The sequence below is a fragment of the Conger conger genome, chromosome 13 (assembly GCF_963514075.1).
Source record: "Conger conger chromosome 13, fConCon1.1, whole genome shotgun sequence".
NCBI lineage: Eukaryota > Metazoa > Chordata > Actinopteri > Anguilliformes > Congridae > Conger > Conger conger.
In genome coordinates, this window is record NC_083772.1 from 25,385,665 (window position 1) to 25,410,356 (window position 24,692).

The 24,692-nt window shown below is 44.4% G+C and overlaps 2 protein-coding genes across 4 annotated transcripts in view; both read right to left on the minus strand.

Moving 5' to 3' along the window:
- cwf19l2 (CWF19 like cell cycle control factor 2) overlaps window positions 1–9,389 on the minus strand; it is a 39,839-nt gene extending 30,450 nt beyond the window's left edge. For both annotated transcript variants that reach the window (XM_061218072.1, XM_061218071.1), the window contains exons 1-3: window positions 9,257–9,389; window positions 3,291–3,401; window positions 2,895–3,020 (exon numbers count right to left, since the gene is read on the minus strand). In XM_061218072.1, the coding sequence (XP_061074056.1) occupies window positions 2,895–3,020; window positions 3,291–3,401; window positions 9,257–9,349 (330 nt within the window). In that variant the 5' untranslated portion in view covers window positions 9,350–9,389. The remainder of the gene's footprint in view (window positions 1–2,894; window positions 3,021–3,290; window positions 3,402–9,256) is intronic.
- A 266-nt stretch (window positions 9,390–9,655) lies between these two features.
- alkbh8 (alkB homolog 8, tRNA methyltransferase) lies at window positions 9,656–22,738 on the minus strand. Of its 2 annotated transcripts, XM_061218228.1 has the most exons (12): window positions 22,587–22,715; window positions 20,815–20,904; window positions 20,471–20,705; window positions 18,865–18,996; window positions 17,843–17,938; window positions 17,561–17,665; window positions 17,380–17,450; window positions 13,261–13,367; window positions 12,874–13,025; window positions 12,404–12,669; window positions 11,284–11,433; window positions 9,656–10,871 (listed from the first exon to the last, which is right to left on the minus strand). In XM_061218228.1, the coding sequence occupies exons 3-12, from the start codon at window positions 20,607–20,609 to the stop codon at window positions 10,362–10,364; spliced, it is 1,728 nt and encodes a 575-aa protein (XP_061074212.1). In that variant the 5' UTR covers window positions 20,610–20,705; window positions 20,815–20,904; window positions 22,587–22,715; the 3' UTR covers window positions 9,656–10,361. The 2 variants fall into 2 exon arrangements, with proteins under 2 accessions (XP_061074212.1, XP_061074211.1); XM_061218227.1 differs by lacking the exon at window positions 20,815–20,904 and having other exon boundaries at window positions 22,587–22,738.
- Between the last annotated feature and the right edge of the window lie 1,954 nt (window positions 22,739–24,692).

Here is a 24,692-nt window from a genome sequence, read left to right on the forward strand (position 1 = left end):
GACGGGGGAACGGAAAATGGAGTCTTTCCACGGAGGTCTCTTAAGATCCGGGGGCAAACGGCTTAGCGCTCATGAGTGGGGGCTTCAGCAGAGAGGAACACTTCTGTCCACCTGGGGGAGAGGCCTGAAAGCCTGCTACAGCGGTTCAGCTCCGGCGTCTCCGAGGAATATAACCATCTGCACCGTTTCACAGAGTATCTGTGACGAATCGCTCCGGTCTCTTCCTTTTCTTTGTATTTTATAGTGTGCTTCGGTGAATGTTCAGTGGGGTCTGTTACAATGAATCTGTATGTGATCGAAAGCAAACCTGAACTCTAAATGGTATAGAGTTAACATTACTTTATTAAAGCAAATAAAGTAATGCAAAGCAAAATTGCTTTTTATTTTCATTTTTTACCGTTTATAAATTATTATTTTTTTAAAAGAGGAAAAGGGCCCTGTGCAAAAGGTTGGGAACACTTTTGGATTATTCTCTGTTAACTGTTGAAACCGTTGAAGGCAACGTTTGGAAGACCGAGAAAGATTTCAGATAGAATGGCGTGAGACCTGGTGAGAAATACTCAGAAGAACCCACACATCACTGCAAAAGAGCTGCAAAAAACGGTAGCAAACACAGGTCTATTTTTTTATTGTTCACAAGACAACAATAAAATGTACTTTAAACAACAAAGACCTACGTGGCAGAGATGGCAGAAAGAATGACCTCAACACCAAACTAAGCGCACTGCCAGGAAGAATGGAGAAAGATTCCAAAAAAGCTAATTGAACGCCTCTTAGCTGAACAGGAAGTGTTTAAAAGCCGCCTGCTTCCAAACTGAAACTTTTGCACAAGGCCTTTTCTATTTTGAAACTATAAAAAATTGAAATAAAAAGTAATCTTGCTTTAAAATTTGTATCATGTTATTTAGAGGTCAGGTTCGCTTCTGTTCACTTAGATATTAATGGTAAAAGGCTTCTTTTTTTTTTCTTTTTTTTAGGGCCCAATTTTTTGCACACTACTGTACATGTGCGGGAGATGTATTTACGAAGAGCTACAAATGGCAACTTCAGTGGAGGAGAACATAAATCCCCTCTGAGTCAGAGGGCCTTTTCTGGCAGAAAAACACCAAAAGAATTCACTCCCTGATCACCTGACATTGGTGCATGCAAGGCTTTGGAATAATTTATTTCAGCAACCTTCATGGCCAAATATGTGACATTCTTATGATAAATCTTTATGAGTTATTAGAGTTTACTCAAATTTTTATCTTCCTTTAACAAAAACATCATAGTCAAAAGCTAGCATATGCTGAAAGTATATACTATAACGACGACAGTAGGGCTATCTAAAAATTGTATCATACAATACATCATGTTCATTTTATTTGTTGCGATAAAATGAAACTGCAGACCATAAACTAAATTTGCAACATGTACTGACTTTTATTTAAGCCACATGGCTGAGTGTATTTTGTAGCACATGAATAGCATCTAAAGACTAAATTTCTTCCCTTGGGCAGGATAATGCGACCTATTGAAGGGCTGAAGGTTCTGAGAAGAGCTTTGCACTGGGACACTCATAGTCACACTCAGCTCAGCTTTGAGCATTTCGTTTTTTTAGACTTCAAATACTCCCACCTTGAGTGGCTGATTGATTGGCTGAGGGTCTTTTAAATGGACCTTGAACCTTTCCTCTTACTGAATCACTATTCAGAGAGCTTCTCTGTCATTGAAAGTCAGATCTATACACCTCTTGCATACTGGTCAAGAGAGGAAAAAAGTATTAACTTTGAGATCAGCTTGCAAGTTCCTTTATTAAAGCACTTATCAGCTTCAAAGTTCATGATTGGGATATGAATGAGTGTAATATTTTTGGGTGAACTGCTCTTTTAATATCCAGTTTAGAATAACATAAATATCCTGTAGTACCCCCCCCCCCTCCCCTCTAAAACATTGGCCCAATGACTTAATTCGCCAAACACTGTTATAACCACTGTTTTCCCAGAATTCAATGCTTTGTGATATTTCCAAAGCGCCAAAAAAATATTGAGCTCCATTTTCTCAGTTTTGCATGAGTCTAAAAATAAGAACCTGGATAAGTGAATGGGATATTTAGGTGTTTAAAAGACAACAGGCTGCAGCTAAAAACAGCCATCACGCAGCCCTCCAAGAAATGAGTTTGACACTAGTGTCTTCTGTTAATATTCCTTTTGAAAATGTGGCTCTGCCAGTCTATCTGGCTATAATAAAAGCTGAATTTGGAGGACCGTAAAACTTCACCTCCACAGCAGGACAGAAGACATCGAGGCCAAAGAACAGCGTGTGAGTTCAGGCTCGTCGCCACAAGCAGTAAAGTGGTGCTTATGGGGATGTTCTAAAAGTATGCACCTCAGATAAAGAGGAAATGATTTGCCAAAAGGCAACTTAACGTTATTGGTGGAGACCTGACCGCACAGAATACCTTCAGTCAGAGCGGTGGACCAGGTCTCAGTCGTTTAACGGTCATAAAGCTCTGAGCCTTTACCGAAGCAGCTTTTCAACCAGAACAAGTTGAACAAGTTACTTCTGTGTGGGATGAAGTTAAAACACAGACCATTTTTCCATTTCAACTACTTGAAGCTTTGGCCATACACGATTTGACACTTTGCTGTATGCTTGTGGGCAGTATTTTAGGCTAGTGTGACATAGAGAAGAGAATGTACTGCTAAAACACAAAAGCACATCATGACTTCTACTGAAAGGGCAAAATAATATAAAAGCAACTCTTTGGCAGGAAACGCATACCCAATCAGTGAGGAACTAGGATTGACGACAATGGGAGCTTTTCCACTAAATACTCATACCAAATCCCACAATCCTTTGCCAAGTCCAGGAAGAGGGGGAGGGGCCTACTTATGATGAAGAGAGGGGCTTACCTCTGAGCTGTCGCTGGAATCATCTTCCTTTGCCGCCTTCTTTTCCTTCTTATCTTTCTTCTTCTTCTCTTTTTTACTCTTTTTGGACTTTTTCTCTTTCTTCTTCTTGCTTTTACCCGAATGCTCCTGCAAGGAAAATTAATACATGCACACACTTCAAGTTCAAAAAGCAGAATTACTCTGGGAGCTAACAAAGCACCTTACTCAAGAACGTCCATTAAAGATGCTCCATGAGGAGCTACTGCGATTAGCACCATTTTGATATCCCTGTTTTAATGCCAATTCTACCTCTGCTATAAGACATTCTGAAAGAAGGAAACGGGAGACTATGGGGTGACCGGTCTCGGGTTCCCGTGGCGACGGTTGCTGTGGAAACAGCCACTCGTTGCCCCTCACCTGCTCCAGCTGCTGAAGCTGCTGTTCCACCTGCGGGAGCATCCAAGTGTCCTCCCCCCGCGCCCGTTTCAGCTCCTTCTTCTTCTCCTCCCTCTCATACTTCTCTTTGGCCTGGAGGCACAGCACATTAGAGCCCACATTACAGCCTCAGGGGCCACACAATCAAACAAGCACCCCCTTCACCAGCAACAGCAAAAATCAACCAGGCAGATCTGAGTTACTGATGAGAGATGAAAGACTTTTTTTTCTTTAAGGTCAAGCCAGCTTAGGAGGCCCCAGGTAAGTAAATGGCTCAGTTCCATAGAGTACAGGATGCATTCACAATAACCACAGGTGTGCAGGGTCTTCCACAACGGGGTGTTCGGAGGACAGCTGCAGCTCATTCTATGAGAAAAATAAACCCCTGGTAGGTTTCGGCTGGAAACATGGGGGAGTGTTCACACATTTCTGAAAACATATTGACCCACTGTGGTGAGTAAAGTTCAGGTTGACTTTGTTGAAAGAGCAGATGAATTAAATCCATAGGTGAGGTCTCCCTGTGAAAAAGCCCTCCTGCAGATTACTGGCCACGCAACCAGCTACACATTCCCCCGCATTTCCTGAAACTCCTTGATGCTCAGTTTTCAAGTCAGAGCAAAAAAGGTTGATGTTTCTGGACAAAAAAAGTTTAGCGAAATTGTTTGATGGAACTAAAAAACAACTATACCAAGCCAAAACATTACGACCTAATGTGCTGTTTGCCCTCCGAGGCATGGACTCTGCAAGACCTCAGAAGGTGCCCTCTGGTATTTGGCACCACGACATTAGCAGCAGATCCTTTAAGTCCCGTAATTTGCGAGGTAGAACCGCCATTGGATTGGACTTGTTGTTCCAGCACAGATGCTCGATCGCATTGAGATCTGGGGAATTTAGAAGCCAGGGAAACACCATGAACTCCTCAAACCACTCCAGACCACGTGTACAGTGTGGCAGGGCACGTTATCCTGCTGAGAGAGGCCACTGCCATTAAGAAATACGGTTGCCATGAAAGGGTGTACCTGGTCCGTAACATTGTTTTGGTGGGGGGCACGTGGCAAACAGACGTCCACATGACTGCCCAGACCCAGGGCTTCCCAGCAGAACATTGGCCAGAGCATCACACTCCCTCCTCCTCTTCTTCCCACAGTGCATCCTGGTGTTCTCTTCCCCAGGTAAAAGATGAACACAGCTGTCCATATGATGTAAAAGACAATCGGACTCATCGGACCAGGTGACCTTCTTCCATCGCTCCAAGGTCCAGTTTGACGCTCGCGTGCCCATTGTAGGCGCTTTCAGCAGGGGTCAGGGGTCAGCATGGGAACTCTGCAGCTACGCAGTACCATACGCAGCAGGGTGTGATGCCACAGTAGCCCTTCTGTCCGTTCGGACCAGACTGAATAGCCTTCGTTGCCCTTGTGCACTGATGGGCCTTGGGCACCCAACACCCTGTCACCGGCGTGTGGTTCATCCCTCAGACCACTGTCGGTAGGTAGGTACTCACCACTGCTGACTGGGAGCACCCAACAAGCCTTGCAGTTTCAGAGATGCTCTGACGTGGTCATCTGTCCATAACGATTTGGACCTTGTCAAAGTCGCTCAGGTCTTTACGCCTGCCCATTTCTCCCACATCCAACACATCGACTATGAGAGCCGACTGTTCGCTGACCGTCTAATATATCCCAGACCTTCACATGCACTGTTGTTATGAGATAATCAACCTTATTCGCTTCATTTGTGAGTGGTCATAACGCTTTCGCTCATCGGTGTATATAGCCGATATCAATTTTGAGTAATATTCATTTGTAAGGATATAGTATTTACAATTATAACAACTTCAGCAAGCACAATCTCCGCTGCGAGTGTAATGAGAAAGAGGGAGAGAGGGCGGGAGGGAAAGAGACGTGAGAAAAAGAGCAAGCAAGAGTGAGGGTCCTGCAGCGACAGAGATACAGCTGACGGCATTAGAGCGGGGTAATTAACCAAAGAGCTCACCAGAGAACCTGGGGAGCAGAAATCTTTGTACGACTGACATTCTTTTAATGTCAGCGCTGCGGATTACACACGTGCGCAGAATGTGAGCGGCCGAATGAGGAAAAACATATTTTCCACACTCATCGTGCATGACCTCAGCGGTGCCAGCTCCAATGCTTCCTCTAAACAAGCCTTGAGACATTCGCCGTTTGATAGTGTAAACCGTCTCCAGCTTCGCACGTTTTGATGCGAGGCCTCATGCCTTGCCGAGGGCTTATTTACACGTTTGTGTTTTCCAGCCTCCCGAAAGAGATACCACCTCCACTGAGTTTGCTCAGAAGCAATCGTTTCCTGCAGGAAGGGCATCCATCACAATTAAGAGCTAATTCATCCTGCGGTACATGTTTATAATACTGATGAACTAACACAGCTGCTGGAGAGATAACAGAGCAGAGTGGGTCTGAAGCAGGGCCGGGTCTGTGGCTCACAGAGGCCACACTCACGATAGTCACTAGGGCTCAGTCGCCCTATCCCGTGCTCAAGGGTCCCTACCCCCGAGCAATGACTCTACAGTTAACAAGGCCACCACTGACAAAAACTCCCCTGCAGCTCACCAGACCATCCAATGTACCGTTGCTACGATTTAAAGGGCTATCCCCTGAAGCTCAACAGCCTGACCGCTACAGCAGCCCAGGGCATCCAGCCCAGAGCCTCATTCGACCAGCTCCCCTGCTTCACCCCTCCAGCTCACCTCACCTGGTTTTTTGGGTATGAACTGGCTGCAGTATAATTTAAAAGCAAAACCCGCAGCCCTGCAGCTTCCCAAAAGCAGGTGTGCACCACTGCTCCAAATGGTCCACTGTCTGCACATTTCCCCAAATAAAATAAATAAAATATTTTATATTGCCCTTTTTTGTTTTTCTTTTATAAATTTGGAGCACCCCATCAAATCCTTAGGCCCATTCTGACGCAGCAGCAGCATCATTGTGGACCGGCTTCCACATCGTCCTGAACGCAGAGCCCGCCAAAGCTGATTTCCCATCTGTAGTTCAACTTCTGCGCCACTGGGGACAGAATTAGTGCTTTCTCCCGACCTCCCCATAATCTGTAATTCACCATTACAGCCCATCAATCAATCGACAGCTATAAATAAGGGCATTAAATAACAACACCACAGCAATAATAAAAAGCAGGTCTCCATATCACACCGGCTGCTGCCCTTATCATTATACATGACTCGTTCAACACTGCAGCTGCCCTTTGCGAATGCTACCCTCACTCATTCAACCTTTAAACTCAACAAACCATTACCACACCATTCACCAAGGCGACGCTAGAAAAACCAGGTCCTGCTTCAGGCGCATTAGCATCGCGGATGGAGAGTATCACATTGCCGAGCGTATTTTCCGTGCCGGTACGCACTGCCTGTCAGCGGTGCCCTTAGGGCCTGGGTCTAGGAGGCAGGGCTACCACACAGCTGCTCAGAGCAGGTGCAGTTTTATATCATGCGCATGCTCCAGTGGTCTGCCGTTAAAACAGGCGCTGAGGTGAAAGCTGGTCTTGGGGACATAAAGTGGCAATCATGAGAAATCCTTATAGCTACAAGCCAGCTAGTCACTATGCATTGATCAGATGAGTGTTTTATTAATAACATCTTAGTCCTTTCCAATGCAATTGGGGCCTTCTAAACTAAGCATGCCAATGTTTATGAACCTTGACTGCAATGTGGAGTAGTAATTCAGCCAACTGTGCTTTCAGAGTTCCTAAATAACGGTTGCTGTGTCGGAGACTAAAACATAAGTAGACAGAAAAGAGAAAAAAAACAGGCTGTGTGTTACAGAATTAAACAAATATTTCAAAAACATATATTTGATTATGCCATTACTTGAGTCCAGCAACCTGGAATAAATTATTTATCCTCCAGTCACGCGTGGCTATTTCAAAACGCGCTTTTATTATGAATCGTAATCATGCCGACTGATGCTGAAGACTAGCTATAGCAACAGGTTTCTGAACAAAGAAATCCACAATCCACTGCCTTTTTCCTCACCATCAACCATTAAACCAAGATGAGGATACAAACCCTTCCTTGTACATATCTTCCTAGAGTAAAGCTAAAGAGAATATATATATATTGTTATTGATTTCTTTTTCTTTTTTTTAAAATAAGATTTCTCCTGGAGCGAGTTCAGCGATACTGAAACTAGCCACTGAGGCACAGCCATTTCACTGCGGAACGATTAATGAAACGAAGCTTCCCGGTCTTATCTGCGACACGCAGTCTGTTTTGCGATCCCCAGCCGAGTCATATGAAGTGACTAATGAGGACAGGTATTTGTTCCGATAAGCTTCATGATGCGTGTCTATGTTGTGCTAAATTAGTTGGATTCCCGCACTAAAAGCAGACGTTCAAAAAGGTCGAACGCATAATACAGCATTTATACACAAGTGAAAGGTTCACGGTATATTTTTGTAAAGCCCGAGTAATACAAAATGACACGTTTTCGTTTCAAATGACTCATTACATCTCCACAAACGTGTGCCTTGTTCAGTAACTGAAATGCATATATTTTTTTATTTACTTTTGTAAAGCTTTCCTATATGACGCATGAGATTGACTGTAATTACGTTAGACTGGGGGGGGGGGGGGGGGGGGGCGTCCACTCTTGAAAAGCACCTATAGTATAGTCTGCAAACAGTTAAAATAGCCCCATCTTGTGGTTCACTCGTATAGTACGAGCGAACTTAGCATGGAGCGCAGATCAGCCTTTCGAGACCAAGTGAATCATTTTTCGGTTGCTTAAAACGAATCCGTTTTCCCTACCATCACTGCTGCAGAATGAAAGTTATGAATCGATTTGGTTTGAATCGAACTCTACGACAAATGAGGACTCCACTACACGTAACAGTATGCATATGGTAGAAGATGAACACTTCTCAATAAAGCATCACTTCATTGTACGTCGCTCTGGATAAGAGCGTCTGTAAAAATGCCTGTAATGTAATGTAATGTAGCATGTAAATACTGCTATATGCCTCTTCTAAATGTTGGTGAAATCGTACCACACAAAGAAAAACGGTTAGATACCTGCCTATTAGGAAACCCATTAGATGAAAATAAAAACAATTCTGAAAATGTCACTGCTCACTTACAGGGTTCATGTGCACAAAAGAATCAATGAATTTTACTTAGACGCGAAATCACATAATGAATTGTTTCATGGAACAAGGAGACCTTTCCACTTGACCCTTGCGTGGTACTCTCACGGAACCCATTGTAACAGTACAAATGGTACAGTCATAGCACATGACATTTCAAGAAAAAGCCTGATTTGCACAGGAACAAAAACGAAGGAACAGAAGATTCTGCAGATCTGTGGCAAGATGTAGTTTAAAGTTCTGACGTCAGCTGCGATCGAATAAATAATACTAATCGTCACAATTAACAAATTATCTAATAATACCTTAGGACGTGTAGATTATGGTTTGAGCCTAAAGCCCCACGTTGAAGATATAATTACATAGCAACAATGCCTACCGTAGGCTACATGAGTGTGTGCCTACAGCTCAGATGTATTAAAGCATGTCATAAGTACGATGCTCATTCATAAATCATAGCTAGCAAAACAGAATCTTGAAACAAGCTGTAAAAGATAACTACTTTTTATCTAGTTAGCCTACTAGCTAGCCGACTTGCAAGCTAGATGGCTAACAGTTCAAATTTCCAGAGCTAAATCATTTCATAGCCAGCAGCTATCGCACATAATAACCAGAACACAGCTTTTCTTGCCGACAATGCTAGGTCAAGTTTAAGTTTGTTTTACGTTAGCTAGTTAGGCAACTTAATTCAACATTAGCAACATTATATTAGCCGGCTAACTAGAGACAGTATCTCGAAATCGTATGGCTAAAACAGAATTTCATCGAACTGTATTATTCAAAAACATGACTTTTTTTTTTTTTTTTTTTTTACTTACCTCCCGTAGAACCTGCTCCCTCGCTTTGCGTTTAAATTCCTTTCTTGCTTCAATATTATTTGCACTTTCAAAACCCTGACCATAAGCCGCCATGATATTGCCGTAAAGTATATTAGTCTTCTTGTCGTAAATGTTTTAGTGCTGCATTTCCTGTCTCCTGAACGGCATTTGTAGATCTAGTTCGTATTCAGTTCTGTGGTATATCTAAAAAATAAATAAAAGTATAACTTGATGGGTAAACGTTCGCGATACAAGCATCTAATGAACAAATATACGCATTTCTCATATAAAAGTGATATTTTTTTTATTTATTTACTTAATTTCAAGTTGTATATTGTATGGTATCACAACTACAAATATTTACTTTCGTTGAGCATTTGAGCTAACACTTTCTATGAATTGTCCTTCATAAAAGCTATACTCCATAAGCACTAAACACATTCATAAATGTAAATAATGTTCAAGAGCAAGAAGTGCACCCTTCATCAACAATAACTACAAATATGCATATGTTGTGTAATGTCGTGGTAATGCCATGTGCTACATTTGTGGTGATAAAACACCTTATACTTATTTGCAGTTATTAATATAAGAATTCACAGTACAGCCACCGCTCCCCCGCATTGAGAGGAGTCAGTGGAGGTGATTTGGGCGCCAGATAAGGACCTCCCTTTCAGGCATGTTCACCTGGGAGGAGACCCAGGGCCAGACCTAGAACACACTGGAGGGATTATCTCCTGGCCACCTTGGGATTGCCTTAGAATCCCCCGGAATGAGTTGGAGGAAGTCGCTGGGGGAAGGACGTCTGGGCTGCGCTGCTTGCCCTGTTGCCACCAATACTGATAACCAAGCTCTTCACACTGCAGAGTACCATAATAATACAGTCAACAGAACCGACCGTAAAGACATTTTCACCTCAGCCATAAAGCATAACATATCCTACGAACGCATTCATTAGCAGCATGAAAATGTTTTCTTCCCAATCTTTTTTGGGTTTTTATTATGCTCATAAAAATGTAATAAAACACCTCATTGCCTTGTATGATTACAGATCTCGTCATAAACCAATCAAGTGAAAATCTAATTTCCTCATTATTTCCAGTCATTAGAGATCTAGAGTCTTTTCTACAATGACACACCAGTTCCCCTGGTCATGGTAGCTACTCTGAATGGTAATGTTCTTAACACTACCACACAGGTTCTCCAGTTCCCCTTCACGGAAAACATGATAGTAGCGATGGAATACAGGGCCAGATGCAGACTGCTTGCTCTCTGTGGATGTCTCAGAGGCCTTTTGGGCGACACCCTTTAGGTGCCAGGGTACAAGCAGGTCTTGGGAGTTGAACACAGTGCGGTTGGTGTGCACAGAAAGTTTGGGCTGACTCTGCTGAACTGAGGGCTCATCTGTCCCAGCATGCTCCTGACTGTAGTCCGGGTTGTTTTGTGTCATCTGAGCACTAGGCCCATCCCTCTCTTCCTGTCCCGGGCTGTTTTCTTTGAGGTACTTCGATCTCTGCTTCCTGTACTCCTGCTCCAATGCCCAGACGTAAATCAGAGCTCTTCCCCCGGGCTTGAGGAGCCTAACGAGCTCATTAACAGCGGCCAGCCTTCTCTCCTGGACAAAGAGTTGGAGCACAACCAATTAGCACAGTCAATTAGCAGACCACTTTACCCTACTTCTCTTACAGTGTTGGCCACAGTGTTGAGTCCCAAGAAGCTCAATAGCAGTCACTGCTCATCACACCCATTAGCCAACCCCAATTAAACAACGGGCGTCCCATCTGTCCTGAAGGGTCATATCGCTGTTGATTTTGATGGCACATCAGAACTGAAATTTAGAGTTTAAGTATTGCGACTGAGCCAGGTCAACTATAAATGTATGTGTCCTGTCCTGTGGATAAAACTAAGAGTGAGAGCAGTTGAATGGGAGACTGGGATAGATGAAACAGGAAGCCAGCTTGAGTGCATGCATGATTTTGTTGGTTGGTGCGGTTAGGGGTGTGTGCTGGGTGGATGAACAGGCCGACCTGCGTGGAGAAGTGATGGATCACAACGATGGAGATGCACGCATCACACACGCCGCTGCGCAGGGGAACATCGAGTGCGTCCGACACGAACGCCTGTAATCCTCGCTGTGCGCAGATCTGCACTAGGTTGTGGCTGCGATCACAGCCCATCTGCAGGAAATCAAATGCGTAGATCCAGTTATGGCTGGGGAATCCCTTTTAGTCTCTCACACACACACACACGCACACAAACATGCCCACGCACACACGCACATGCCCACACACACAATCACACACACACACTCCAGTACCTGTGCAGCAGAACCTAGCTGCTCTGTACCGAGCCAATGATTCAGAACTGGCTGCCATCATTAGTCAGTGTGACTTCCTGATCAGTATTTTAAATATTTAAATTAAAAACACAGCATACAATCTGACTGGAAAAGTACTCATTTGGGACAAAGCTGCCAAATTAAAATTACCTCCACAGTGCTTATGTTGACAAAATCATGAAAATTGATAGCTGTAATAACATTTGCAATTAAGCTCCTGTTTGGAGGAGAAACTTAATTAGACTTTATGAGACACACATTGTCTTTCTGTGGTCTCAAGACCAAAGAGAAAAGTCATTGCTCCCTTATTCCAGGTGTGGAAAGGTCAGTATTTGCATTCAATATAACATCTCTGAGTATTCTAATTACTGAAATAAATGAAGCTCCAGATAGATTGAAATTGCTACTTGACCACAGCACTGTAATAAATGGGCCATTTCTCCTTTCCATTCTCTGTTTTACCCCTTTTAGACTTGATGGCTAATATCTTCAATGATTTGATATTCAGCATTCTCCATACACTCCTGCCTAAGGTATAAAATATTAATAACCCAGCAGAGATAGTTACTCCTCCACATCAGTGTGACTGTTCTGAATGAGGAGGGATTACCAATGGGAGCTTTTAATTATCACATCTACCCAGTCCATCTAATTCAACCATTTACTCCTCTGTCCAATAAGAAGTGAAAATAGTGACCGTATTTGTCTTATTGCTCCATTGGCGGATGAGCAAAAGATTTATTTCAGACACGTGTGCATGCATGTGCGTGTGGAGAGCTGTGTTGCTGCAGGTGGCTGAGGGGTCTTACCGCCCACAGGTGGGGGTTTATGGCCAGGTACTTCCCGTTCCCGCAGCCCACGTCGGCCAGGACGGCCCCCGGGGGCAGGGAGTGCAGGAAGTGGCTGACGCGCGGCCAGGGGGAGTGGCGTGTGCTGCTGAAGTGGGAGGAGATCTCTTCGTACACGCGGTGCACGAACTGGGCCTCCAGCCGGGACGCATCCCCGTCATCCCGCGGGAGAGCCGGGGCGGAGGGCACCTCCGGGGGGCGCTGGCTGTCGCAGGCAGACGGGAACGCTGCGTGAGAACACACACCGTGAGCACAGCACACACGCTCTCACCGGATCCATCGATGCAACTCAAGCGCACACACTTACCAGTGCTACATTCACAGCTGCGCTGAACAACACAATGCCCTTCCTCACAGACACCACAGACGGCACCAGATGCACCAGAGCAGACATAATGACAGCTGCTACAGAGGCCGCTGGGAGGACTCACCGCAGTCGCACGCTGTCCGCCGCACTCTGCGGAAGGTGAAGGACGTCCTGGTGCTCCGCTTGCTCAGGGTCAGGTCACCGGGGTCAGAGGTCACCGCTCCAGAGCTCACGCCATCGCCAGCAGGGACCACGTCAAATTTCCTGGGAGTTATCCTGGCAAGAAATTCAGACCCAAAGCAAGTTTAAACCAGCCCTTTTACTGAAATAACTTCTCATTAAGGAAATAATCCCTGCCAACTGTCATATAAAAGTCATGTTGTGTATTTATTGGTAGTTTATCAAAACGCTAGGACTTCACTGAGTTATCTGTACAGTAAATTAGTCCAGACAGAAAGATTCACAGGATTTGAAACTCTTCCCGGAATAGGGCGTGGTGTGCCCCTCTCACCCGTGTGTCCACAGGTAACGGCCCTCCCCCTTCATCACGAGCAGGCTCCGCTCCGGCAACACCACGGCAACAGACCGGCCTACCGGGTGCCTGAAGTCCATCACAGTCTGCCGAAAAACACAGGAGGTGAGACAGAGAGCAAGAGATACAGACACAAACACAGAGCAACACAGATACACACAGATCAACAAAGAGATATACAGACACAAACACAGAGCAACACAGATACATTCAGACACAACACTGAGAGAACACAGAAATATACAAACATAAAGACAGAACGCACAGGCACAGGCACAGGCACGTACATACACAATATTGTGATACTGATAAAGACAGCGAGGTACAGGAATTCAAAGATCGAGATAAAGGAAAACCACCAAAACACACAGAGAAGAAAGATGTAGTTCACCTCTCACCCTTCAACAAATTCACTAACAGAGTGCCATAGCTACAGTGATCACTCATACCCTAAGCAACACCTCCAAACAACGCAAATTACAGTACTGTTGGCCTCTCACCCTTCATTCAACAGCCTAAGAGTCTGCTGCCAACTGAAATATTGTTCACCTTTTACACCTCATACTCCAACAGGGAAGTGAGCACCCTGCACAGCAATTACTATTCACCTCTGCCACCCCCCTCTGCCACCCCCCTCTACACCACTAAGAGGCTGCCAAGTGCTGGATTAGAGCCCTGCCGCAGCATGAAGGAATGCCTCCAGGAGCTACTAAGCTCCCTCTGTTTATTTTTCACACAAGCAGGTTCTCTGGAGTGCATTTGTGTGCAGTTCTCTCTGCAGAGCCACCCAGCCCGGGGCTTCAGCAGGAAACCCAAACAGGGGCATCAGCGACAGGGGGAGGAGGCAGGGGCGAGCCGGCCTCGAATGAACCCCTGAAGGGGGGGCGGGGTACCGGTGTGGGTCGGGTGGAGGGAGGACGAAAACAATTTACCTTGAAAGCGCGGTCAAAGGCACAGCGTGCCGCAAAACAAGGCCTTTTCTCTGGGAGAATGGACGGGCCATGGAGAGCTCTTAGTGCCGTGAATAGGCTGGGTTTTCACCTGTCAGACAGCCGGGGGAACAGCCCTTTCTCTGTCTCCGTGCGAGCTCGCGAAGTGCGGCCCTGTCGTCTCATGCCGCCACAGACACCACAATGGAACAGACATTCACCCACCGGGGACCGCTGCTTACAATGGGCCCGGATAGGGAATATCCAATTAATTTTGTCTCTCTAAATGTCTCTGAAAAACCAGTGCGTAACCCTGGGTAATAGATGCTTGTGCTCAGCAGCTGTGCTTCTGTTTCAAATGAATGGAGGTAAAATATGCAGCCGCGATCTCAGACCTTTCTTCCGTGCGGGAAAACGAATAAATAAACAAACACAGTGAAGCGGAAACGGGACTTGCGCTGAATGCAGATGCCCGGCGCCGCTGCTCCGTTCCCCCCCCCGCTGCGGACCGTGCCTCGCCTCCCCCTAATGCATTCTGGGAAGTTTCCTAAAAGACATGTGATTTATTGAACACCTCCCTCGGTCACTCCGATGTGTGTAATTGTGTTATTACGGCGATACTTTCTCCCAGGGCAGTGCTGGTCCACACATACACACACACACACACACACACACAGAAGGGCAGTTTTGAGTTGACATTCGTCGAAATGGAAGACTGAGGCCCAATCTCCATCTCCTCTTTATACATTCAGCGGGGAGCAGCCAATCAATAAAGCCGCTCTTCCGTAGCCGAATCAATCCAACTCTAGACAGCTGTGCCCCGCGGCGGCTCTCTCTAATCCATCTTCTCACTCCAGCCTTTCCCCCCTCTCCCAGGTAACAGTCCATAAAGATCACAGAGCCAGTGAGGCGGCAACTGGCCGTCCACAAACAGTCACATACAAATACACACACATACGTATATCAGCACACATACGTAAACAGTAAGCACACACAACAATATATGCATGCTGTCTACACTGTGTTCAGATATGCAGAAATATACAAGCACAAACAGAAAATAAACCACCCAAACAACATTACACGTGCACACACACGTGTGCAGACATACACACACACACACACACACACACACACAATATACCAATGCATACAGTACATGTAAACCACATGTAAAGCACAAGTAAATTGAAAAAATAAATCAAACACACACAACTTCATGCATATGCACTCACAAATATGAATGTGCACACACTCTCAGAAACACACAGTGCACACATACACTCCCAGTGCTTAGTTAGAGTACCACTGGATGGTCCTCATACACCCCCACCGAAATGTGTTTGAGAGTTCCAACCCATCAGCCATCATTCTGCAATAACACACAGGCTCTACAGCCCTACATCTCATTTCAGTTTTATTATATTTTTTCCCACTTTAATTTTAGGAAATGTCTTCCCTCTCTGTTGATGGCGCTCATCACCGTTCAGTCAGACGATCAAATAATTGTGTTGTGGGCTAATTTTCTTTTTGCTACTCTGCCGTAGCAAATGGCCCCGGCTGTACATCCGGAACTTTCCTTCCATTCCGTCAAAATGGATCCAGCAAGCAACATTCCGGCTCACGAAAGCGGTTATCTACCACCCTCCCGTTAACGAGGGAACGACGAAATGCAACGCGACAAACGAAGCAATGTGCGAACTGTTCCTGAAGACGTTATCGTGTTTCTAGGGTCATTTTCATAATGGGCCAATGCTGTGGAATCAGGAGTGAGCTGAATAAAAATGGAGACAGTGGAGGAGACACTGACTTTCAGCAGTGAAAGGAGAAAAACCTTGTGCTCTTCCAAAATCTGTCTTATTTAAGATTATGGAACAATGAGCTGCTGCCGATGGGAAATCTCTCTCTAAGTATCCAAGCATGGAGACAAAGGAGGATAGGTGCTTCATCAGAAGCCTCTGTGCAGCCATTCGCTAATAAGCTGCCATTTCACTACACTGTGAAGGCAAATGCAGTCCGCTCCATCAGGAAACATACAGCCTCGCTTTCATCTTCCTGCCTTTCTGAAGTGAAATCCTCTCTCTTTAGCCACAGCTGTAGATTGCCCAAGTCCCTTCAAGAGGCTCTTGAGAATCATTTCCTATATTTTCTTTTTGATGACACAAGCATTTGCTAATATTGTATCTTCTAAACAGTAAAGGCTTTTGCACAGTGATGGAACGCCGGAGTAAGCTGGAATGTAATTTTCGATGACATTTTTTCTGAAGGAGGATCCGTTCCACTCGTTGTCACGCCACTTGTGACCTTCAGAGAGCTCCATCTCCTTTCTCTTACACGGAGAACTACGTCAGGTCCGTCTGGCAGATGGATGGTTCCCTGGGTCAGCATGGGCTCAGCGGCCCTCGGTAACATGCGCTCTGGGGTCAGGAGGGAGGTGCAGCTCCTCTCACACAGACCGCCCCAGGGGTCATGGGACCAGGGCCTGTGGCCTGAGCAGCATGACCATGTGCAGGCATTTTCTTAGCCTGCAGTTCCCTCCTTCAAGCAGGGGGTCGCTATACGTCATCTCAAGTCTGCAGTAACACAAGCTTCCCACCGCAGTACATTAATCACTGCAGTACAATGAATCACCCGACAGCCATAAGCAAGGCTTCCAAGCATTCAGACTGACTGTGTAGCAAATGTGTATCAACGCTATTTCTGTTCCACACAATTCCAGGGATTAAAATCAAGAGGAAAAATACTGAATTCTTGCTATGGGCCCGAAATGTTTAGCTATGTGAAGGTGTGTGGCACAGTCCAATGTGCGATAATTAAGAAACCATATGTACAAAACCCCCCGGATGGGGGATCAACCCACAGCCATAGCACGTTCTACACTCTGATGCCATCTCTATATGTAACCTTCTGGCTTTCCACCTGTCTGAATAAAATACAAAATATAAAAAGAGGCGAGACCATCTGCTCCTGGTGATACAGCATTAAGAAACGCATCAATAAACACCAAATTATTTTTTTTTAACTCTGCTTCACATAATTATTAGAAAGGCTACAGACAGAATACTGAATACTATACTAATACTAAGTAGACTATAGAATACTAAGTGAATTATGTTCACTGGGTAGTTTGGGCATAGCTCACAATGTTTTCTCACAGAAAGTTCAGTACCTTTGCGCCAAGGCTTAAGGAGAGGATTGTGTCTTCAAAGGCAGAGTGAGTGTCGACATGCGGCGGAATTCCTGTAAAATTATAAGAGTATTTAAAAAAATGTTCACAATCTTTCAGTGAGAATGACTGTGGAGGAGTTATACTGCCCCCTGCTGGTCAGATAGGCAACAGAACGTTTCACCTTGTCCTGGTTCATACTGATTGATGGTGAGCTGATCTGGTATAACATCAATGTGATTTTCCTTCAGACATCTCTCCAGCACAGTGTCGCAAAATGGAGGAAGTCCTAAATAAAGAGAGGGAATAAGAGAAGGGTTCACTTTAATTCTGTGTGATTACACCAATCAAGCCTCTCACGATCGTAAAGGACAAATCACATTGGCTTTTCTCAATAGCATTTGAACCGAGGAAACGAAAACAATGTCACTGATAAAGGGTGCAGTGATTAAATATTCTTACATACCACCAGGTAATGGTCTGTCCTTATCCACATTGTTGTTGTCGTATCGGAACTCATACCCATAATGCTTCACTCTCCTGTGCTTCAGTGCTTTCTGCGCTGAAAGAAACAAGATGAGGATTTTTTTTTTTGTAAATACATTTTCACCTTTATTCTTCTTATGTGATGTGGAAGGCTCAATTGTAATTGTAGCTGTGTCCCATCTCTGTAATGTCCACCATGCACAGCTGATGCAGGCAGATTTCAGATGCAGACTGACCAGTTGTTGCTAATGAACAGTGATGGACCCCTTGCAGTCAGAAGCCTGGCCTCTTTGGGGGGAGTTGGGCTCAACGGCAGGATGCCCAGCCAGGCTCTGCAGTGCTGTGGGGTAAGGACTGCCCCTAAGCTGGACACATTACTAGCTGGTCATGTGAGCCCAGCCTGTGAGCCCTGAGGGTTTTCTTACTGTAATGGAACGGCATTTACCACAAAGGGCGTGTCACATTTCAGACCCTGTAGTTCAGCGCTACTCAACTCCACGTCCTATGGGCCACAGTGTCTGCAGGTATTTGCTCCCACCGTGCGCAACACCACCTGATTTCACAAATTATTATACCTGCTTAGTTCAGATAATGAGCTCATTAGTGAAATCAGGTGGTGCAGCGCACGGTTAAAGCAAATGCCTGCAGACACTGCGGCCCGCAGGAAGTGGAGTTGATTAAGCGCTGCTGTAGCTCTACCTTCAAGAAAGGAGACTACTACTCAAGGGCATTAGGGCAGGCTGGCTTAACCTGAGGATACCTCAAATTTATCATGAAGTGTTGATTGAACTGAATTTATATCACTTATTTCAGGTGTGATAAGTGGTAACTGTGAGGCGGGGATATGAAGGGTGGTGAATCACTCTGGTACTGTAGGTACAGTAATACACAGCTGGGATATGGAGGGTGGTGAATCACTGGTAGGTACAGTAATACACAGCTGCAGAACACCAGGCCTGCTGCTGCTGATGCAGGGGAGGCAGGGCTGAGTCAGCCACTCACCAGTGACCGTGTCCGTCTGGGGCGCCCAGTCGATGGCCTCCAGGAGACCTGCCTCCTCCTCGGACGAGATAAAATCCTCCAGCACCTTCAGGCCCGGGGGGAGCTCCGTACAGGCCACTGACTCACTGCCCACTGTGAAGCAAAGGCAAGCCAAGCATAATTCAACCTTTATGAATACACTGTGTCCCAGGGAAGGTGTGCACAGCATACCAGCTTCTCTATGCGTTTATGCACTAATGCAGAGCGGCAGACTGAACAGTTGCCTGAGGACAGTGTGCCCTCTGGTGGTCAAAGATAGAAATATGCGTTGGACAGACAACAAACAATTTAGAATAAACTACATTCTAAGTTAAGTACCGGCATCTTTCAGAATAGACAAAATAAAGAACAACAACTGTCAATACCACCTAACAGCACCTTTCCCATCATGCAAGACTTTTGAACAACCTCCAGTAAAGATATGATGTAAACCTCCAGTAAAGATATGAGTCTTTTCTTATCACTCTTACGCTGATGACACCCAACTCTTTATTTCCTTCCCCCCCGACACCCAAGTCACCACACAGATCTCTGCCTACTTGGCTGATATCTCCGCGTGGATGACTTCCCACCACCTGAAGCTCAACCTTGCCAAAACTGAGCTTCTCTACATCCCTGCTAAGTCCTCTCCGTCAATCGACCTCTCACTGACTGTTGAGGACTTTGTAGTCTCCTCCTCCCGTACGGCAAAGAATCTTGGGGTGACTCTTGATAACTGCCTCACCCTGGCTCCACAAGTATCCTCCACTGCCAGAACCTGCAGGCTCTTTCTGTATAATATACGCCGTATCCGTCATCTCCTGACGGAGAAAGCCACCCAGCTCCTAGTCCAGGCGCTCGTCATTTCCCGCCTGGATTACTGCAACTCCCTCCTAGCCGGTCTCCCAGCTTGTGCCATCAAGCCCCTCCAGCTGGTCACCAGTCAGCCCAGGTCGGCTCATGTCACCCCGCTTCTCATTGGCCTCCACTGGCTTCCTATTGCCGCACGCATCCGATTCAAGGCCCTAGTGTTGGCATTTCAGGCTGCTAAGGGGACGGTCCCACCCTACATACAATCCTTGATCACTCCCTACTCCCCAGCTAGACCACTCCGGTCTGCCAGCTCTGGTCGCCTTATGGTTCCCTCTCTACGTGCACCTGGCGGTCGAGCTGCACGTTCACGCCTGTTTTCCGTTCTGGTTCCTCAGTGGTGGAATGACTTGCCTACCACTGTCAGGACAGCAGAATCCCTCCCCCTATTTTGACACAGACTCAAAACAAACCTTTTCAAACCCCCCCCCCCCCCCCCCAAAAAAAATAAATAAAATAAAATAAATAAATGGCACTTATGATGACTATATGCATCATTTGCAACCTATGCACTTGTAAGTCGCTTTGGATTAAAAGCGTCTGCCAAATGACTAAAATGTAAATGTAATGTAACAATAACAGTGGACAAGGGTCATTATAACAACACACAGAGCTGAGCATGTGAGAGTGACAAAGCAGGAAATGATGAGCCTCGGACGTTAAACTGGGGAGCTAATTGTAACTCCAGGTCATGCAGCCAGAAAGTGATAAAGGTTACCGTTCTCCACAAAGCTGAGGTACAAGGTGACAGCCTGTCCCTGGCACTGCAGTTGCCTGCCGTTGAGGGAGACCTGGCAGCGTCGAGCCTCCTCCACAGACCCGTACGTGACGAAGGCGTAGGGTTTGTTGGGCGGCATGAGGAGGGTCTCCACACAGCCGCTGTCCTTCAGCACGGCCTGCAGCTGCTCCCGGCTCACTCCATTGCCCAGCCCGCCATTCGCCACCACCAGGGTCTGAGGCACAGAGACACAAGGCACCACAGCAAACACAGACCGGTTATGAGAGCCATCGCTGCACCAGCTCTTATCATTTCACTGTTAAAATCATGATGTTCGTCATTACATTCAGTCCACATTCTCAATTGATCCCATTTTTATGAATAAGTGTGCAGGCCATCCAAGTGTTGAAGAATGAAGTTACTTTGGGGTCACTCTGTGTAGGGAAAAGCAGGGAATAACTTGAACACATGTAATCAGTCAACTGTCATATTATGAACTGATAATATGTCATAATACTGCTCAGAATAAAATGGTAAAAAAAAAAAAATGGTTACGGTCATTCATAAACGCTATTTTCAGTATTTGATGACTTACTAGCACCACTTGGCATATGACTTCCAAACATCTAAGACGTACATATTTTGGTTACAAACAGCCAAATGAAGTCAAATTGTTTATTTATTCAAAAATTATACAATGCAAAAGTTGGGTCTGGCCAGAAAATGACCAAAAAGTGTTGTTTTGTGTATTTAGTATTTGGCTTGCTTTTTCACATTGATATACAATAATAAAAAAGCCTTTAAAAATAATAATATAAACATAATATAAACAAATATAAAAAATAACTTTGACTTTGACTGAATAAACATTCAAATATATTTGTTATTTTTCAAACATGTATTTTAATGAATTTCTGATGTGACTTATGTTTGTATGTTACGGTAAATTGAGCAAATGCATTCCAGTAGCCTCAATTTCTTGTACATATGTAGGCCTATTATTTTGAAGAATATAATGTTTCATATTGATTGGAAACTGTCTATCATACTATCCACTTGGTTGAACATCTAACACCTTTTGGTCATTTTCTAGCAAGACCCAACTTTGCCATTGTATCATTTTGAATAAATGATCTGACTTCATTTTGTTTGCGACTGTTCTTAATCAGGATATTTACTAGTATTTTAAGTCTGGATACCATACACCTAGAGTGATGTAATAGGTTAAGGTTCTCTTTGAAATGATCAAAAAATGCCAAGACATAGCAGTAACAACTGCTCTGAACAACTGCAGAAAGATTAATAGGAATTGTGTTTGACAAATTTACAGAACGAATACTTTGTTCATGCAATTTCTCTATTCTGTTGAAAACATTTTAGATTAGATTTTACTTTAATATTTTATATTAGCATATCAAATAATAACATAATCTGTCCATTGATGCATTGCAACGACAACATAGATATTTTCGTATGACTCTTTAGATTGCGTAGTCTAAATTTTATCTTAGGCTAAATGTCAGTTTAAGTATACTGCACTATACGGGAATGCTTGCTGATTATGCAACACGATTGGTCAAATTAGAAATGACAAGGACGACCATAAAGGCACAACAGCTGTCCATAGTTAAAACCCCTTTCAAAATGTTCTTGTATGGAACATAGACCCGGTGGTATGGCATACTAGAGTGCAGATCGTGTAAGGTTAGGCACATTAAAAACCCAACTGTTCACATTTGGAAATACAGACCCTATTATGCCCGTCTTTACGAATGTATAGATGACATTTCATACAGGTCTGTAATACAGAAATATTAACACTAAACAAATCATTATTTTCTACAGTCCCTTCAAGCAAATCTAATGTCGTTAGTTAGGATTCTATTTCATTATATTTCGGCATACATATTAAAGTAACTCATGTATTCACTATAAATTTAATTCAATGAGAAATTCTGAAAAGAATCCAGCAGGATACAAGTTACAAAGTTAGGTTTTAGCGCCGATTTGCTTGACTGCCAGCTAGTTAGTTGCCTAGCTAGCCTAGCTATCGCCTCCTATAACGCGCATGTCAACTTCGCATGCTGTCCGTATGACAAGGTAAGATCCGTTTTACCTTAGTTGGCAGGGATGCTGTCTTAATGGCCTCGTGTTTTAGCAACGTGTGACTTGCTTTTAATTGCTTCCGCAGAAGCTTTTTCTCCTCTTTACTCCTTTTCACAAGTTTCACGTTTCCATTTACGCGACTCTCCATGGTGCAACTGCTAATACTGTATTGAATGAAACATGAACCAAACGATAACGGTTCCTATTAAGGTTATAAAACTTTTTGTCCTGCCGGTACTAGGATTACATTTTACATATTAAATTAAATGAAACACCATATTTATCATAGCTAATCAAAGGTAGATTTACATATAGACATTCATTTTTGTAGTTTTTGTTCTTGCCATTGTTAAATAAAGTAGCTTTATTTCTTTGAATGTACAATCGTTTTTAATAGTCTTTTGTCTTGACCAAGCAGGACAATAAATAACCAATAAGAATAAGAATAAAATAATAAGAATAGCCAACATAATTTCTATATAAAATCCCAGTTTAAATCAGGAACAACAATAAAAGGGGGGAAATGGGCATTAATACTCCAACCACTTCCAATGCCAGCCAATCAAGTTTCTTACAACTCTTAACATGATGTCCTATACATCCGTCCCACACTACACAAGACATTCACAAAAAGACAACAGATCACCTTGCAGACACTCATAGACAAACACAGCCTGGACAGAACATACATTTTAGAAAGTAATAATGATCAATGATACAGTTTTATTTCATTCAGCTGTTTCAGTCTTTCACTGTGCACTTTCCAAATGAAGGACAATGAACTAGGTCACAGCCAGCCTCAGTGGATATTGTATACTTCTGAGGTCCCTTGGTACTCTGGCCACCTGTTCAATGGCCCCTCTGGTCTTTCTCTGGGAACTGTTATATCCTGGGCTTCACATTCTGGATGTTTGCCCAGGAAAAATTCCTCCTGCTCTGATTCATACAAGCGGATGAGGCCTATGTTTGCTCCCCCTCACCTTGAGTGAGGAATCCCTCCACGCCATGATGGAATTATTTTTACCCCACAGCCATGGTTCTGTAAACAAACAGAACTGCTGCCAGTGTAGAGAAATATGAGTACACTAAGAATGGATTCGATATCAAAGCTGTAATGTGACGTGTCAGTTTTACTTTAGCCAGGATTTAATGAGGTTGGCCTTTTGGGGCTGAATATTAAAGATACCTCTGAATAACCTGAGCTTGGTGGATTTTGGCAAGAGGATGGAATAGTTCTGATTTCTCACAGTTTCTTGCAGTTTTCCCTTTCCCTGGATTTTCTTTGACCATAATAGCAAATTAACACGAAGAACTCCCCATGATTCCTGCTGTACATTGTCTGTACTGCCTCAGAATGTTACACAATCAACACACCTGCCCAGTTCAAACAGGATCATAGTAGTGTTCCATTTCAGACAGTGAGAAGCAGGGCCACAGCTTTAGCATTAGCACTTTAGAGGGAAACAGTCAGTGACATGAGCCCAGACAGTGACTTGTGGCGGCATGCTTTTTAAGCCCTGTCTTACTAGAGTCTATTAATGCATGCAGTTTGAATTGCCTGCTTGAGTTCCCTTCACCCAGACCTGTGGGGTAACCAGGGGGCTTTCCTGCATTGTTGTTGGCTATTGGACTCTGATCAAGTGAAGGCAACTGCTATGTTTGCTAAGAACATAGCATCTGTCAGAAAGCCTCATGTGTACGCAGAGGCTCACTGTTGGCGGGGAATCCCTTTTCGTGGAAACAGGAATCAGCAATGAAAACATGGTCATGCGCATCAGGCCTGTGTGGCCACACCTCCCATACAGAAAAACCCTCACTTCATTGCTGATGGCATCACGTCACCAGTTATTCAGGTGGTTGTGACTTGTGACAAGTTGAACATTTAAAACAGTTGTGTGTGTCTATATATATATATATACTCAGTGAGCACATTATTAAGTATTTATTACATTGTTTTTTACTTCTACTACTGTAGCCTATCCACTTTGAGTTATGATGTGTTGTGTGTTCAGTGATGCTCTTCTGCATACCACTGTTGTAATGTAGGGTTATTTGTGTTACTGTCACCTTCCTGTCAGCTTTGACCAGTCTGGCCAATCTCCTCTGACCTCTGTCA